An 18513-nucleotide genomic window follows, 5' to 3' on the forward strand; every position below is an offset into this window, starting at 1 on the left:
GACAAATGGATCATAAGGAAGCAGAAATCAACATAATATTTCAGAAGCCTTCTAACAATTGCACATATCTGACTCTGGAGGTATTCAGAGGTAGGTCAGGGATAAAAGAAACTGCAAATGGGACTTTCTGCATTGTTTTTGGAAGCTGGGCAATGACTCATCTTGCCAATAACTTGTGCACCTCAATGCCTTCCCCTTACCATTCCTGGCCATACTGATGTCCAAGGAACATGAAGTTTGCCTAGTTCCAGCCACTTGTCCCCACTCAACATAGTTACAATTCCCAAGTTACGGAACCTCTAATCCCCAGCCCTGAGTATGGTGAGGACTCATGGAATCTTTGGTGTGACTTACCACCTGCCTTGAACTTTTAAAGTGGCTTGTGCGAAACAAAGTCAGTGGACCATTCACCTGAGCATCACTCCAGCCAGTAATTTGAAATATTTGACAGGTCTTGCAAGTAGCCACTTGCTCAGGGAAAAAAACTATTTATTAGGGGCACATAAAAAAGGATATTAATTTCACTTACTGTGCTACATGTATGTGTCCCTGTAGGGTAAAGACAGAAGTAGTTTAAAAAAAAAACAAACTATAATTTTTTTAAGTAGCTGTTTTGAGAATCTAGTCAATTTGAATTTCACAAATTCATGTGCTAATTGTCTAGCTTCCCATTTCCAAGAACCACTTGGAATTGTGAGAGATTCCAAATAATGAAAAAAAAACAAGTAATGTCGATTTGTCACCACAGCGCTCATGCTGAAGACAGGCTAATGAAGTTGGCTTGCAAAGTGTCATTTATACTTCGCTCTTAAGGTTATCTGGAGCATTTTATTTCCTTCATTTTTTACCCTTTAAAGGTTTTCTAGCACTCTCACTTGTAGAAATCACCTTTGCAAGTAGTGGCACAATTGAACATAGATGTGTGTTCCTTGTTTCAATTCAGAATCACACACACACACAATTCTTCAGTGCTTTTTCCAATCAGCCATGTCCATGATAACTACATAGTAAGGGATGCCAACCTACAGTTATTTTTCTTCTGCAAATTAATGGTGTTGCATGTCTCTGTTAAAGTAAGTGTGTTTGACTTTTCTATTAAGGTGTATTATCCTAAATGGGCTGTCAGTCAGATTGTCCTCATTAGGAATTCAAAACTCCAAGTTCATCAGGAAATAGATTTAGAATGGCTAATGATGTTACAAAGCTGCCAACCTTTATTCATAAGAAAAATTAGCTCTGTGATATCTCAGGAATTCATCTCTTCCTTTCTCCTCCCACAAAACGTGCTCAGATTCAGGCTCTCCCTACATCTGGCCTACACAAAAGCCTTCCCTCCTTCATCTCCACCCACTTCTCATACACACATACACACACAGCTTTGCTCTTCACTCTGACATTCAAAGCAACAAACCAACTCTATCTCTCACTCCCATTCTCCCACAAACATGCCCACTACCACCACCAAATTGATATCCAAACCACATCACATAGTTACTGTGCCCTGAACAGATTTAGCATGCATCCCTTTCTCCCCCTTCCTGCTTGGAAACCCTTAACCCACATCTGCACCCATCAGAGATATACCAATTATTCAATATCTTTTTCAAAGCTTCTACTTCTGGGAGAACTTCTCATGTCTTCCAAATAGAATTAATCTTTTTCTTATAGGTTCATTCTTTTAACTCTGCTCCCACCATTCTTACAGCACACCTACAGCCTATCTTTTTTATAATCACCCAGAGATATATCTTCTTTTCCACCAGAACATAAGCCCTGGGAGACAGAAACATGTCATATTCATCTTTCCTTCCCAGGCAATACTTAGAACATGGTAGGTACTCCATACATTTTTGGGTTATAGTAAAATGCTCAACAGTTTTTCAAAAAAGATAGGAAAACTGTTTCCACCATCTGTCTGTGCCACCGTAATGGTGCACATGAATGTCCTGGTGGATGCTCTCAAGAGCATTAACAATGCTGAAAAGAGAGGCAAATGCCAGGTTGTTATCAGGCCATGCTCCAAAGTCATCCAGTTTCTAATTGTAACGATGAACCATGGTTACATTGGCGAATTTGAAATTGTTGATGATCATAGAACTGGGAAAATTGTTGGGAACCTCATGGGCAGATTAAACAAGTATGGAGTGATCAGCCCCAGATTTGATGTACAGCTCAAAGATGTAGAAAAATGGCAGAATAATCTGCTCCCATCTCACCAATTTGGTTTCATTGTACTAACCTCAGCTGGCATCCTGGACCATGAAGAAGCAAGATGAAAATACTCAGGAGAGAAAATCCTAGGATTCTTCTTCTAGGAATGTACTAGATGTGCAAATAAGATTCCTCAATGGACAAAAAAAAAATGATATGAAACTATGAACAAGGTATAATATTAATTAAAAAGCAGAAGGAGAAAAATGTTTATACCATATTGCTATCTATGTAAAATAAAATCACATATGGATAGAGATAAGATAGAAAAACAGATAGATTGGTCTCTGATACATCTTTCAATGGATACACACACACATACACACACTCACATAACTGATAAAGTGATTGCCATTGAGGAGAGGGCAGATACACAGGGTCAGTGATGGGACAGAGACTTACTCTCTCTGTATACCATTTTATAATGTTTGAATTTTATTATCATTGCATATATTACCTTGTGCATATATTACCCACATTACTTATTCAAAGATAACAATTCAATTCAATTCAATTGAAACTAATAAATGTTTGATTTTAATTGAAGCTGAACTGAACAACCCCGAAATTAATAATAGAACTGGCTAGAGTAGTCAAATTATCCATTCCCAATGAGTTCAGCATTCAGAGTGAATTTTATTCCTCTAATTATATGTTGATCCAATGCCAAGTTGAATTCATTAGTTTTAATAATAGTAATAATGAATACGCTTATAAAATTAACAGATCAGATACAATTTTTTATATTGAGAAATTTTTTCCAAGAGTGTTTAAATTCTATGAGCTTAGAAAATCAGTTCACTAATAATGTGAGCTCTCAGCAATCATTTTTTTGCCCAGTATTATTATTGAAAAGTGTTGACAAATGCCAAAAGCTGAAACAGTGCAATAAATATATCATTAACTCTTAACAATTGTGTAACAATAAACCCTTGTTGGGAATGTGTGCATAGAGGGCATAAAAATTGCCCTTACCGTTCAAAGTATAATATAGCCTGAGAAAGCCCTCTCCATGAACAACTGGAACATGGTATTTGTAGCTAACAGGCTCCCCAACTGGCCTGTGTGGTCAGGTTTGCACAGGTCTATTGAGTAGGTCACCCCTCTTCTAGTTTCCACCATCCTTCTTCTACTTTCATACAATGAAACCACCCACACCACCATACCAATTCAAAATACCATAGTTCCCTCTTAGCTACTTTTATATCTTTCCTTCCCTCATGACCTGTTAGCAAATACATGAACATTCAAAGGAAGTTCAAAACAATAAAAATAAATAAATACTTCCACAACCTTCTTCACCCTCTTCGGTGGAAAGACCCTGCTCCAGACCCTAAGGTTTCATTGCTTTCATCATTATCTTAGCCTCTGGAGCTACAAATATTACATTTGGCCATTAAATTATCCTGCCATCTTTAAGATCCCTTTTTAAAGACTCACCTATGATGTATGAGCAGCACTGAAACCCCACTCCTGGAGGCTTTCAGTGGAATGTTGGGGGCAGAATGGAGACCCAAGGTGGCAGCGGCAGATCCTGGGGGACACTAATGAGGGGCAGGGCCAATGCTCAAGAGAAGCACTACTTGTCATTAACACATTAGCCCCACAGGGCACCATGCCAGTTTTAATAAGCAACCAATCTGGCATGCCTGCTCAGCAATGAAAGATCTGGAAACTCCAGGAAAAATATCTGCCTATACATCTCATTTCCAGCAGTGCCCAGAAAAACACTTGTCAACACAACAAATTCGCAGACACTGCTAGTCAGTGTAGTAATCTTTATTAGTATTGCTAATGATAGACATGACTGCCATTACTCTCTACAACAAGTATGGTTATCGTACAGGGTATATACTCAATATACTATCATAGGATTCATGCTAACAATAATAAACTATCATAATATATTTTGTTCACCATTGTATCCTAGCGTGGGATATGGCAGATGCCTAATATTTGTTGACTGTAATTGAGTATTATAAACAAAATGACAGATAATATCTTCTAAGAAAAAAGATTCAGTTTCTTTAAAAGATTTCTGACTCCCATGTTTTTATCTGCAGATATTATCATTTACCTGAAAATCAAAAGAGAAAAGGAGACAAAAAGGAAGTTAGAGATGAGCTATACTAGAAGAAAGACACTGAGGAAAAAGGGACTTTCTGAGCAAATATGCAAGGCATCTTTAGATGTCTTGCCCCACCTTCCTGTAGTCAGTTCTCTCTGGAACAGTATGAGAAGCAGTCCTCTCCTTTAGACAAGAAACCTTGTAATATTTTAGCCTCTCGCTCTTTTATTTAGTGCCCATCTCTTTCTGTGTCCTCTGGTCCAGGACACTCTGAATTGCTTGTAGGAAGTATTTGGAACCACTCTCCCCTAAATCAGGAAAAGACATCAACAATGCCCTTCAAGTTCCAGGTTCAGATTGTACACTGCTAGTTGGCAAGAATCTTACTATGAGCCTTTTGAAGAGCAATTTGGCAAGGTAGTAGCAAAAGCTGTAGAATCATACATCCCATTTGGCCCAATAATTCACTATTTAGAAAGCCAACCTAAGGAAATCATCCAAAATACCTAAAAAGCTTTCTAGTCAAATTCATTCAGAGCATCATCTATAATAGTGAAAATCTGGATACAACCTGGATTTCTAATAATACCAGAATGTTTTATTCTACTCACATGTTGGAATGTTATATGACCATTAAAAAATATTCATGAAAAGGGTGGCTTTTCATAAAGCCTGGGTGGCTCAGTCAGTTAAGCATCCAACTTCAGCTCAGGTCATGATCTCACCATTCATGAGTTTGAGCCCCACATCAGACTCTCAGCCATCAGCACAGCTTCAGATCCTCTGCCCCTCCCTCTCTCTGCACCTGCCCAGTTCACATTCTCTCTCTCTGTCTCTCAAAAATAAACATTAAAAAATTATTTATGAAAAGTATGCAACAAGGAGGAATCCTTATGTCTTAATAGTAAGTGGAAAAATATGTGTATATAGGATGACCTCAATTATATTAAAATGCATAAAATAAGGGACTCAATTTTGCTAAGAGAAACTTAACCCAAAATAAACTTTCTACAAGTACATAAAGAGACAACCACTGAAAATTTTACTTTTTGTAATAGCAAAACATGAAAACAACTTACTAACTACTAATAAGAGAATGGATGAATAAATGGTAGTCAGGTCATGTGGAGGAATACTATACAGCAATGAAAATGGAGGAACTAGAGCTACGTCAACATGCCTCTCACAATCATATTAAGCATCAAATACAAATTGCAGGAACACCTAGATGGCTCAGTGAGCTGAGCATCTGGCTTGATTTCGGCTCAGGCCTGATCTCACAGTTCATGAGCTCAAGCCCCACGTTGAGCTCTGTGTTGGCAGCGCAGAACCCACTTGGGATTCTCTCTCTCCCACTCTCTCTTCCCCTCACCTGCTCACAGGCGCACTCTCTCAAAATAAATAAATAAACTTTAAAAAATACAAATTGCATAAAAAATAATTATGCGAATCTTAAAAACATGTAAATCAATATTTTACAATACATAATGATAGATGCATATAAATATAAGAATATATATAGCAGTGTAACAACTATCTCTTAGGGAGAGGGAAAGAAACATGACAGGAAAAACGGGCAAAAGGAGCTTCAACAGCATGGGTCAATGTTTTACTTCTTTTTTTTTTTAATTTTTTTTTTTAACATTTATTTATTTTTGAGACACAGAGAGACAGAGCATGAACAGGGGAGGGTCAGAGAGAGGGAGACACAGAATCTGAAACAGGCTCCAGGCTCTGAGCTGTCAGCACAGAGCCTGACGCGGGGCTCGAACTCACAGCCCTCACGGACCGCGAGATCATGACCTGAGCTGAAGTCGGCCGCTTAACCGACTGAGCCACCCAGGCGCCCCCAATGTTTTACTTCTTAAGCAGGATAGTGAGTACCTGCGTGTTGGCTGTAATATTTTTGTATCTTTTGGTATATCTTAAATTATTCATAACAATTATAAAATATGTGATAAATAAATACATACACAGAAGAGAATTAACTAGAGCCAGTCAATACAATGGCCATCTCTTTATGGTATAATACAGATGAGATTTTTTTCCCCACTTTTTACTATTTGCTAAGCAAGTATAACCTGGAAAATATGAAAAATTTTTAAATTTTTTTTAAGTATTTATTTTTGAGAGAGACAGAGTGTGAGCAGGGGAGAGGCAGAGTGAGAGAGAGAGTGATGCACACAGTATCTAAAGCAGGGTCCAGACTCCAAGCTGTCAGCCCAATGTGGTACTCAAACCCACAAACCACAAGATTATGACCTGAGCCAAAGGCAGACCCTTATCCAACTAACCCACCCAGGAACCCCCAAAGTATGATTTATTTACAAATAAAGAGGCATCAATCAGAGCCAAAAATTATCTATAGAGTCCATGGCATATAGAGGAGTGTAACCAATGTGACAATGAGAGGACACCCTTTCTGGATCCTAAGTGGTGAGTCCCTTTCCTCAGAGTGATCCCTATGCTCAATCAGCTTGTATTGACTGGGCCCAAAACACCATAGCCATTTAATGCAGCTCCTATGAGTTCAATTCAATTAGTCACACATATATGGAAGGCTTACAAGGTACCTGGCACAGTAAAGAAGGTTTAAATGATCTATTCCCTACCGTAGATGCCCTCCAAAACTAATCAGGCCCTGTCCTGAGACAGAACCTAGTGAATTGAGATGTACTTGACTCTACCTAGTGATGCAGTGCATGTAAAGATGCACAGTAGACTCCACCTTATATCAGTCTACCCTGGGCTCTTTCTGCATGTTCCATTGTTTATACTGGAGCCACACTGCTTCTCATAGACCTGTAGTTTGCCAACTCGAACCTAATAATATGAATCACCTCCACTTGCTATGGAATAACAAAATATCATGAGCCTTATCTGATCTAAAACCACTTACCCTTCCAGAACCTAGCCACCACCACCCCACCAATCATCACCATTTGTTTCAAAGGATTATTTTTGGGGATAAGATTAGGCGAGAAGGCTAATCCTCAGTTCAGGGGTGACCAGAGAGCTCCTCCTGGGAGCTGCAAGTCCTTAATGAAGAAAGCTTTCAAGATTAAAAGTCAAAAGAAAAGCAAAATGCCTGTCTTTGAATTTTTACCAGAATAACAAAAGTTTATTTACTCAATATGCACACATTTTTTTTATGATGGGTAGGGAAATGGGCATTCTCATACACTGTTAGAATAAATCTTTACATTTGGGATGGGAACATTTTGGTAAATCTATTTTTAAAATTTTACTGTGCATGCTCTTTTACCCTGTAATTCAATAGCTAGGAATATATTCATACACACACACACATACACGCACGCGTGCACACACACACACACACACACACACACACACGGCTATGAGCTGCAGTACTGCTTACAATAGAAAAAAATTATATATATATATATATAACTAATAATTATATATAACTAAATATCATTTAATTTTATTTATAAAAATTATACTATGTCTATGCAATGGAATGCTATACAGCCCTGACAAAATTAGGTAGATCTTGTTGAAATGGAATGGAAATGGGCTTAAAATATATTATCAAGTGAGGGGCGCCTGAGTGGCTCAGGTATCCAACTTCAGCTCAGGTCATGATCTCACAGTCTGTGAGTTCGAGCCCTGCATCAGGCTCTGTGCTGACAGCTCAGAGCCTGGAGCCTGCTTCAGATTCTGGGTCTCCCTCTCTCTCTCTGCCCCTTCCCCACTCATGCTCTGTCTCTGTCTTTCAAAAATAAAACCATAAAAAAATTTGTAATATATTAGCAAATGAAACAAACAAAAAAGACTCACAGTAGTAAATGTAGTATATTCTTTTTGTGTAAATCTTTTTAAAGCTACCATCTCTCTACATTTGTGGTGAGCATAGCATAATGTATACAAATGTTGAATCACTACGTTATAAACCTTAAACTAATGTAACATTGTATATCAACTGTACAAATAAATTTTTCAATAGGTAAAAATAAAACTAAATATTAAAAAGCATATATCTGCCTACACATGGAGAATTTTTAAAATGTTCTAATGTACAAAAGACTACATGAGAAACAGTTGACAATGATTCCTGATGGGAGGAGTATATTGAGAGAGTTTTATCTTTCATTTCATACCCTGCTGTGCTTTGAATTTTCAGCATATGTATACATTAACTTCAGCTATATTGTTTTTAGTTTAAATAAGTTTCTCTGACTTGTCTGGAAATAAGTAGATATAATGGTGTTTTTTTCAAATGCATGTATTAGGTATATGTGCATATATGTATATATGTGCACACATATATGATTAAACAGACAAAAGAAATATCACTGGATCTGCACTAATAGAGACATACAAATATTACACAACATTTTGGGGGGCATTAAATGAAATTGATCTTAAAAACTTGAAAATATAATTCAATTTCTTAAACACTCTCTACCTCCCTGATAGGTTCTTTGTAGATTTTGGATACCAACCCTTTATCAGATGTGTCATTTGCAGATATCTTCTCCCATTCCATAGGCTGTCTTTCAGTTTTGTTTATTGTTTCCTTCACTGTGCAGAGCTATTTATCTTGATGAAGTACCAATAATTCATGTTTGCTTTTGTTTCCCTTGCCTTTGGCAATGTGTCTAGTGAGAAGTTGCTCCAGCCAAGGTCAGAGAGATCTCTGCCTGTGTTCTTCTCTAAGATTTTGATGGTTTCCTGTCTCACATTTAGATCTTTCTTCCATTTTGAATTTATTTTTGTGTATGGCATAAGTAAGTGGTCCAGTTTCATTCTTCTGCAGGTCGCCATCTAGTTTTCCCAGCACCATTTGTTGAAAAGACTTTTTCCCACTGAATATTCTTTCCTGCTTTGTTGAAGATGAGCTAACCATATAGTTGTGGGTCCATTTCTGGCTTTTATATTATGTCCCATTGATCTATGTGTCTGTTTTTGTGCCAGTACCATACTGTCTTGATGATTACAGCTTTGTAATATATCTTGAAATCTGGAATCATGATGCCTCCAGTTTTGTTTTTCTTTTTCAGTATTGCTTTGGCTTTTCACAATCTTTTGTGGTTCCATACAAATTTTGGGATTGTTTGTTCTGGTTCTGCAAAAAAATGCTGGTGTTATTTGATAGGGATTGACTTGGGTAGTATAAACATTTTAACAGTGTTTATTCTTCCAATCCATGAGCATGGAATGCTTTTCTATTTCTTTGATTATGTGGACATAAGTTTTAAATCCTTTGGATTATTACCAAGGAGCATGATTGTTGGATCATATGATAAGATTATGTTCAGTTTTGCAAGGAACTTCCAAACTGTCTTCAAAGTAGCTGTACTATTTTGGATTCCCATTAGCAATGAATGAGAGAGTTGCTGTTCCTCCACATCCTCTCCAGCATTTGATTTTACCAGTGTTTCAGATTTTGACCATTCTAATAAGTATGTAGTGGTATCTCGTTGTTTTAATTTGCACTTCCCTAATGAGATATGATGTTGAATATATTTTCATATTCTTATTTGCCATCTATTATATCATCTTTAGTGAGGTGTCTGTTAAGGTCTTTAGCCATTTTTTAATCCAGTTGTTTGTTTCCTTATTGTTGAATTTCTTTGTATATTTTGGAGAATAGCCCTTTATTGGATGTGCCTTTTGCAAATATTTTCTCAGTTTGTGTCTTATCTTCTCACTCTCATGAGATTGTCTTCCACAGAGCAGAAGTTTTAACTTTAATGAAGTCCACCTTATCAATTATTTCTTTCATGGATCATGCCTTTGGTGGTGTATTTAAAAAGGCAGCACTATACCCAAAGTTATCTAACTTTTCTCCTATGTTATCTACTAGGGGGCTATAGTTTTATACTTTATAATAGCTTATATTTAAATCTATGATACATTTCAGTTAATTTTTGTGAAGGGTGTAAGGTCTGTGTCTAGATTCATTTTTCTGCATGTGGATGTCCAATTCTTCCAGCACCATTTGTTGAAGAAACTATCTTTGCTCCATTATATTGCTTTTACTCCTTTGTCAAACATCATTGACTGTATATGGGGGTCTATTTCTGGACTCTTTATTCTGTTCCATTGGTATATTTGTTATTTTTTCACCAATACTACACTATCTTCATAGTCTTGAAGTTGAGTAGTCCTAGTCCTCCAACTTTGGTCCTTTCCTTCAATATTGTGTTGGCTATTCTGACTCTTTTGCCTGTCCATATAAACTTTATATTCAGTTTGTCATTATCCACAAAATAATCTGCTGGGATTTTGATTGGGATTGCAATGAACCTATAGATCAAGTTGGGAAGAATTGACATCTTGACAGTGTTGAATCTTTCTAATCATGAACATGGAATATCTCTCCAATTATTTAGTTTTTTTTTTAATTTATCAGAGTTTTACAGTTTTTCTCCTATAGGTCTTCTACATATTTTTTTAGACTTATAACTAAGTATTTCAATTGAAGAGCTCTAATTATTTTTAATAAAAGCAATATATAATATTGCTTTCATAAAAGCAATATAACTTATATAACTTATATAAGCAATTTATATTGCTTTTATTAAAAAGCCACTCCATTTCTGTCCCTTGAAGCAAAATGACATGGTTTAGTGAGTATTAAATGCTGCATACTCAGCATCCAAAAGAAAAATCTTCTAACATGCCAGCCAAGATGATTACAGCTGAGTTAATTTAAGATCTGTTTCCATTCAGCTTGATAACAGGATATAGCTGATATTTCATAATATTTCTAGATTTTCTTTTTAACTAAGTAGGGCAATTTCTGGGATAATGAGAATGATCAGAGTGCATTCACTTACTCAACAAATATTAGCTAGGCCTCTAGTTTGTGCTATATTGTTAATATAATGCAACCAAAATTGTTCTCACAGCCTTTTCTTTAAGCCCACCCTGCCAAAGAAAATAACTGCATTTTCCAGCCCAATTTCACCTCCTCACCAGTCCAAAAGACGAAATATTGATCTACATAATAAAGATTTGGGAAGCAAGGTGAGAAGGAAGAGCAGCATTAAGCTGGACTTAGGAGGATATTTGAGGTAAATTGTAGATCAAAATGCCCTATGGCAGATGAGGATTGTGAAGAAATAGGTGGGAAAGGAGTGAAGATTTTAAAAACTGTTTCAGTGGACTATACATGTGAATCTCTCCCACATTTTTGAGAACTACAAGTAAAGAATTTGAGTATTCTGAATAGATTTTTGGTTACGAGAATGTTTATTTGGCAAACTCCAAGAATGAGCTACATAGGTGCTTGCTCTCTGAGGTTTAGCAAATACACTATGTTCTCAGGGGAGGTAAAAACGAAAAACAAAAAACTGAGTTGTGTACTGTTATTCCCATAAATAAAACTTTTCCCATCTGAAGCCTTTGTACCCACTTAAGCTTCCCACCTCAATGAGTTCCATCATATCCTCTGCCAAATTATTTCCATATTGTAAACAATGTGATCAAATAAGTTGTTTACATTTTATTGCTGGTTTACATAAAAGACATTCTGTAAGATTACTGAAACCCAAATGTTTACAAACCACAGTGGATACATGTGTGTTTGGGGAGATTAGCTCATCAATCTAAGTACCAAGCCACAGGTACACAGGCATTTCCAGTAAATGATTTCCAGACAAGTCCAAATGATGAAGAGAACAAAAATAAGATAATTTGGCATCCTTGAAATGTAAACTGTGGGTTTTACTAATTTTTCATTGAAATGTCAAATTTTGCATGGGGCGCCTGGGTGGCTCAGTTGAATGTCCGACTTCAGGTCAGATCATGATCTCACAGTTTGTGGGTTCAAGCCCTGCATCAGGCTCTGTGCTGACAGCTCAGAGCCTGTAGCCTGCCTCAGATTCTGTGTTTCCCTCTCTCTCTGCCCCTCCCCCACTCATGCTCTGTCTCTCTCTGTCTCTCAAAAATAAATAATAATGTTAAAAAAAATTCTTAAAAAATGTCTAATTTTTCCAGAACAATAGATAGCAAAAGCATTAACAATATAATGGTATTTAAGACAGAAGAGTATGTGTTATAATCTAAAAAAACTGTTTACAACTTTTTCACATCAGCAGATAAAGTAGATAAACACAAATATGATCAAATTTTCTACACCATTTAATATTGCAGGCTTAAGTATTTAACAATACAATTCTGCATAGATTCAAATATATGCAGAAGAAAATGGAAACTTCTAGATTAATATGACCCCTTCATTTTACAAAGGGAAAATTGAGGTCCAGGGGAATTAAGCAACTGTCTAAAGCCACACAATTCCAGAGGTGAAAATAGTACTTAGACCCAGGTCTTATGGCTCAAAATCTGTTTCACCATCATATGCTGCAGCTCTCACAACACTGCAATATATTTTTCTAAATGATTATCTACATTCACCTTAGACATTTTTATTATAAGAGTAATTTCTTCATGATGGTAATTAAAACAGACTCTAATTTTTCTATTCTGATAGAAAAAGATAAAGACATTTCAACTGAAAGAGCGCTTTTTGTCAAAGATACTCTGTGTGTAGGAAAACCTTTTGATGAAGTACTGACACAGTTCTAAAAAGAAATTAAATCTTAAGAGGATCTAATGACATGTAAAAAATTATAAAATTGGAATAAGGAAAGCTTTTTGGAAATGCTATGAATTCCAAAATCCATAAAGAAAAATTAATAAATTTGCTTACATAAAAATGTAAAAAAGACTAACAATGAGACACTATTTTTTACATATCAGACTGACAAAGACCATTAAATTTAAAGAAATATATTTAATTGAAAAGAATATAAGGCAACATTTTCATTTTTTTTAATGTTTATTTCTGAGAGAGAGAGAGACAGAGTGCGAATGGGAGAGGGGCAGAGAGAGAGGGAGACACAGAATCCGAAGCAGGCTCCAGGCTCTCAGCTGTCAGCACAGAGCCCTACACAGGGCTTGAATTTATGAAGTATGAGATCATGACCTAAGCTGAAGTCAGACGCTTAACTGATTGAGCCACCCAGGCGCCCCTTCAGTCATTTTCAGTGAAAACTGACAATATCTCATGTTCAACATATTTATAACATTTAACACAACAAAACTTTTTAAATTTCAACTTGATAGTCTCTACAATAAACCTACAACTAATATACTTTATGGTGAAAGACCGAATCCTTTCTTTGTGAGATCAGAAATAAGGCAAAGATGCCCACTGTCACTTCCTTTATCCAACATAGTATTGTCAGTAGAGTAAGAAAAAATTTAAAAATTCAGATTAGAAAGAAAGAAATATCTAATTTGTGCCTGACATAATTGTCTAGATAGAAAATCCCAAGGAATATACATTTTTTAAAAAGAAAAAAACTCTCTAAAACTAGTAGATGAATTCAGCAAGGTCACAAGATTCTGAAGAACTCAATAACTGAAATTTAAAATATACTAGATGGAGTAAATAGTAGACTAGAGGAAAGAGAAGAACAGATCAGTGACCTGGAGAACATAGTAATGTAAACCAATCAAGCTAAACAGCAAAAAGAAAAACAAAAATAAAAAATGAGAATAGATAAAGGGAACTCAATGACACCATCCAATATAGTAACACTCACATTATAGGGATCCTAGAAGAAGAGAGAGAAAGGGTGGCAGAAAATGTGTTTGAAAAAATACATTTGAAATGTATTTAAAAAACTTCCCAAATCTGGGAAAAGAAACAGAAATCCAAGATTCACAAGGCACAGAGATCTTCCAACAAAATCAACCCAAGGAGGTCCACACCAAGACACGTAGTAATTAAAATGGCAAAAAGTAGTGATAGAAACTTTTAAAAGCAGGAGATCTTCGGAAGATGGCGGCATAGGAGGACGCTGGGCTCACCGAGCGTCCTGCTGATCACTTAGATTCCACCTACACCTGCCTAAATAACCCAGAAAACCGCCAGAGGATTAGCAGAACGGAGTCTCCAGAGCCAAGCGCAGACGAGAGACCCACAGAAGAGGGTAGGAAGGGCCACGAGGCGGTGTGCGCTCCACGGACTGGCAGGAGGGAGCCGGGTCGGAGGGCCAGCCCACCGGCCAAGCAGAGCCCCCGAGTCTGGCTTGCAAAAGCAGAGGGGCCGGATGGAGTGTGTTCCGACAGCAAGTGGGACTTAGCATCTGGGAGGTCATAAGTTAACAGCTCTGCTCAGAAAGCAGGAAGGCTGGAGGACAAAGGGAGGGAGAGTTGCTGAGCCCCTGGACGACAGAGCTCAGTTTGGCGGGGAACAAAGGCGCTCCTCAGCGCCATCTCCCTCACCCATCCCCCAGCCAAAATCCCAAAGGGAACCAGTTCCTGCCAGGGAACTTGCTTGCTCTGGGCAAACACCCAATGCTGTGCTTCTGCTGAGCCACCCCTCTGGCAGGGAGTCTGACTCCCTCCCGCTGCCACAGGGCCCCTCCTGAAGTGGATCACCTAAAGAGAAGCAAACTAAGCCTGCCCCTCCTGCCCCCGTGCACCTTGCCTACCCACCCCAGCTAATACGCCAGATCCCCAGCACCACAACCCTGGCAGTGTGCAAGTAGCCCAGATGGGCCACGCCACCCCACAGTGAATCCCGCCCCTAGGAGAGGGGAAGAGAAGGCACACACCAGTCTGACTGTGGCCCCAGCGGTGGGCTGGGGGCAGACATCAGGTCTGACTGCGGCCCCACCCACCAACTCCAGTTATACACCACAGCACAGGGGAAGTGCCCTGCAGGTACGCACCACTCCAGGGACTATCCAAAATGACCAAATGGAAGAATTCCCCTCAAAAGAATCTCCAGGAAATAACAACAGCTAATGAACTGATCAAAAAGGATTTAAATAATATAACAGAAAGTGAATTTAGAATAATAGTCATAAAATTAATCGCTGGGCTTGAAAACAGTATAGAGGACAGCAGAGAATCTCTTGCTACAGAGATCAAGGGACTAAGGAACAGTCAGGAGGAGCTGAAAAACGCTTTAAACGACATGCAAAATAAAATGGAAACAACCACGGCTCAGACTGAAGAGGCAGAGGAGAGAATAGGGGAACTAGAAGATAAAGTTATGGAAAAAGAGGAAGCTGAGAGAAAGAGAGAGAAAAAAGTCCAGGAGTATGAGGGGAAAATTAGAGAACTAAGTGATACGCTAAAAAGAAAAAATATATGCATAATTGGTATCCCAGAGGAGGAAGAGAGAGGGAAAGGTGCTGAAGGTGTACTTGAAGAAATAATAGCTGAGAACTTCCCTGAATTGGGGAAGGAAAAAAGCACTGAAATCCAAGAGGCACAGAGAACTCCCTTCAGACGTAACTTGAATCAATCTTCTGCACGACATATCATAGTGAAACTGGCAAAATACAAGGATAAAGAGAAAATTCTGAAAGCAGCAAGGGATAAACGTGCCCTAACATATAAAGGGAGACCTATAAGACTCGTGACTGATCTCTCTTTTGAAACTTGGCAGGCCAGAAAGGATTGGCACGAGATCTTCAATGTGATGAACAGAAAAAATATGCAGCTGAGAATCCTTTATCCAGCAAGTCTGTCATTCAGAATGGAAGGAGAGATAAAGGTCTTCCCAAACAAACAAAAACTGAAGGAATTCGTCACCACTAAACCAGCCCTACAAGAGATCCTAAAGGGAATCCTGTCAGACAAAGTACCAAGGACATCGCTACAAGCATAAAACATACAGACATCACAATGACTCTAAACCCGTATCTTTCTATAATAACACTGAATGTAAATGGACTAACTGCACCAACCAAAAGACATAGAGTATCAGAATGGATAAAAAAACAAGACCCATCTATTTGCTGTCTACAAGAGACTCATTTTAGACCTGAGGACACCTTCCGATTGAGAGTGAGGGATGGAGAACTATTTATCATGCTACTGGAAGCCAAAAGAAAGCTGGAGTAGCCATACTTCTATCAGACAAACTAGACTTCAAATTAAAGGCTGTAACAAGAGATGAAGAAGGGCATTGTATAATAATTACAGGGTCTATCCATCAGGAAGAGCTAACAGTTATAAATGTCTATGCGCCAAATACGGGAGCCCCCAAATATATAAAACAATTACTCATAAACATAAACAACCTTACTGATAAGAATGTGGTCATTGCAGGGGACTTTAACACTCCACTTACAGAAATGGATAGATCATCTAGACACACGGTCAATAAAGAAACAAGGGTCCTGAATGATACATTGGATCAGATGGACTTGACAGATCTATTTAGAACTCTGCATCCCAAAGCAACAGAATATACTTTCTTCTCGAGTGCACATGGAACATTCTCCAAGATAGATCACATACTGGGTCATAAAACAGCCCTTCATAAGTATACAAGATTGAAATCATACCATGCATACTTTCAGACAACAATGCTATGAAGCTTGAAATCAACCACAGGAAAAAGTCTGGAAAACCTCCAAAAGCATGGAGGTTAAAGAACACCCTACTAAAGAATGAGTGGGTCAACCAGGCAATTAGAGAAGAAATAAAAAAATCTATGGAAACAAACGAAAATGAAAATACAACAATCCAAACGCTTTGGGATGCAGTGAAGGCAGTCCTGAGAGGAAAATACATTGCAATCCAAGCCTATCTCAAAAACAAGAAAAATCCCAAATACAAAATCTAACAGCACACCTAAAGGAAATGGAAGCAGAACAGCAAAGGCAGCCTAAAGCCAGCAGAAGAAGAGAAATAATAAAGATCAGAGCAGAAAAAAACAATATAGAATCTAAAAAAACTGTAGAGCAGATCAACGAAACCAAGAGTTGGTTTTTTGAAAAAATAAACAAAATTGACAAACCTCTAGGCAGGCTTCTCAAAAAGAAAAGGGAGATGACCCAAATAGATAAAATCATGAATGAGAATGGAATTATTACAACCAATCCCTCAGAGATACAAGCAATTATCAGGGAATACTATGAAAAATTATATGCCAACAAACTGGACAACCTGGAAGAAATGGACAAATTCCTAAACACCCACACTCTTCCAAAACTCAATCAGGAGGAAATAGAAAGCTTGAACAGACCCATAACCAGCGAAGAAATTGAATCGGTTATCAAAAATCTCCCAACAAATAAGAGTCCAGGACCAGATGGCTTCCCAGGGGAGTTCTAACAGACGTTTAAAGCAGAAATAATACCTATCCTTCTCAAGCTATTCCAAGAAGTAGAAAGGGAAGGAAAACTTCCAGACTCATTCTATGAAGCCAGTATTACTTTGATTCCTAAACCAGAGACCCAGTAAAAAAAGAGAACTACAGGCCAATATCCCTGATGAATATGGATGCAAAAATTCTCAATAAGATACTAGCAAATCGAACTCAACAGCATATAAAAAGAATTATTCACCATGATCAAGTGGAATTCATTCCTGGGATGCAGGGCTGGTTCAACATTCGCAAATCAATCAACGTGATACATCACATTAATACAAGAAAAGATAAGAACCATATGATCCTGTCAATCGATGCAGAAAAGGCCTTTGACAAAATTCAGCACCCTTTCTTAATAAAAACCCTTGAGAAAGTCGGGATAGAAGGAACATACTTAAACATCATAAAAGCCATTTATGAAAAGCCCATAGCTAACATCATCCTCAATGGGGAAAAACTGAGAGTTTTTTCCCTGAGATCAGGAACACGACAGGGATGCCCACTCTCACCGCTGTTGTTTAACATAGTGTTGGACGTTCTAGCATCAGCAATCAGACAACAAAAGGAAATCAAAGGCATCAAAATTGGCAAAGATGAAGTCAAGCTTTCACTTTTTGCAGATGACATGATACTATACATGGAAAATCTGATAGACTCCACCAAAAGTCTGCTAGAACTGATACATGAATTCAGCAAAGTTGCAGAATACAAAATCAATGTACAGAAATCAGTTGCATGCTTATACACTAACAATGAAGCAACAGAAAGACAAATAAAGAAACTGATCCCATTCACAATTGCACCAAGAAGCATAAAATACCTAGGAATAAATCTAACCAAAGATGTAAAAGATCTGTATGCTGAAAACTATAGAAAGGTTATGAAGGTAATTGAAGAAGATATAAAGAAATGGGAAAACATTCCGTGCTCATGGATTGGAAGAATAAATATTGTCAAAATGTCAATACTACCCAAAGCTATCTACACATTCAATGCAATCCCAATCAAAATTGCACCAGCATTCTTCTCAAAACTAGAACAAGCAATCCTAAAATTCATATGGAACCACAAAAGGCCCCGA

At 37.7% G+C, this 18513-nt stretch overlaps 1 protein-coding gene across 1 annotated transcript; it reads left to right on the forward strand.

Annotated features, from left to right (window-relative positions):
- Positions 1-1928: 1928 nt before the first annotated feature.
- On the forward strand, positions 1929-2276 carry LOC102967122 (40S ribosomal protein S15a-like). The gene has a single exon (XM_042988814.1). It carries the CDS (start codon positions 1929-1931, stop codon positions 2274-2276), a length of 348 nt encoding a protein of 115 aa, XP_042844748.1.
- Positions 2277-18513: the final 16237 nt, after the last annotated feature.

Source organism: Panthera tigris, chromosome B3, assembly GCF_018350195.1.
Source record: "Panthera tigris isolate Pti1 chromosome B3, P.tigris_Pti1_mat1.1, whole genome shotgun sequence".
NCBI lineage: Eukaryota > Metazoa > Chordata > Mammalia > Carnivora > Felidae > Panthera > Panthera tigris.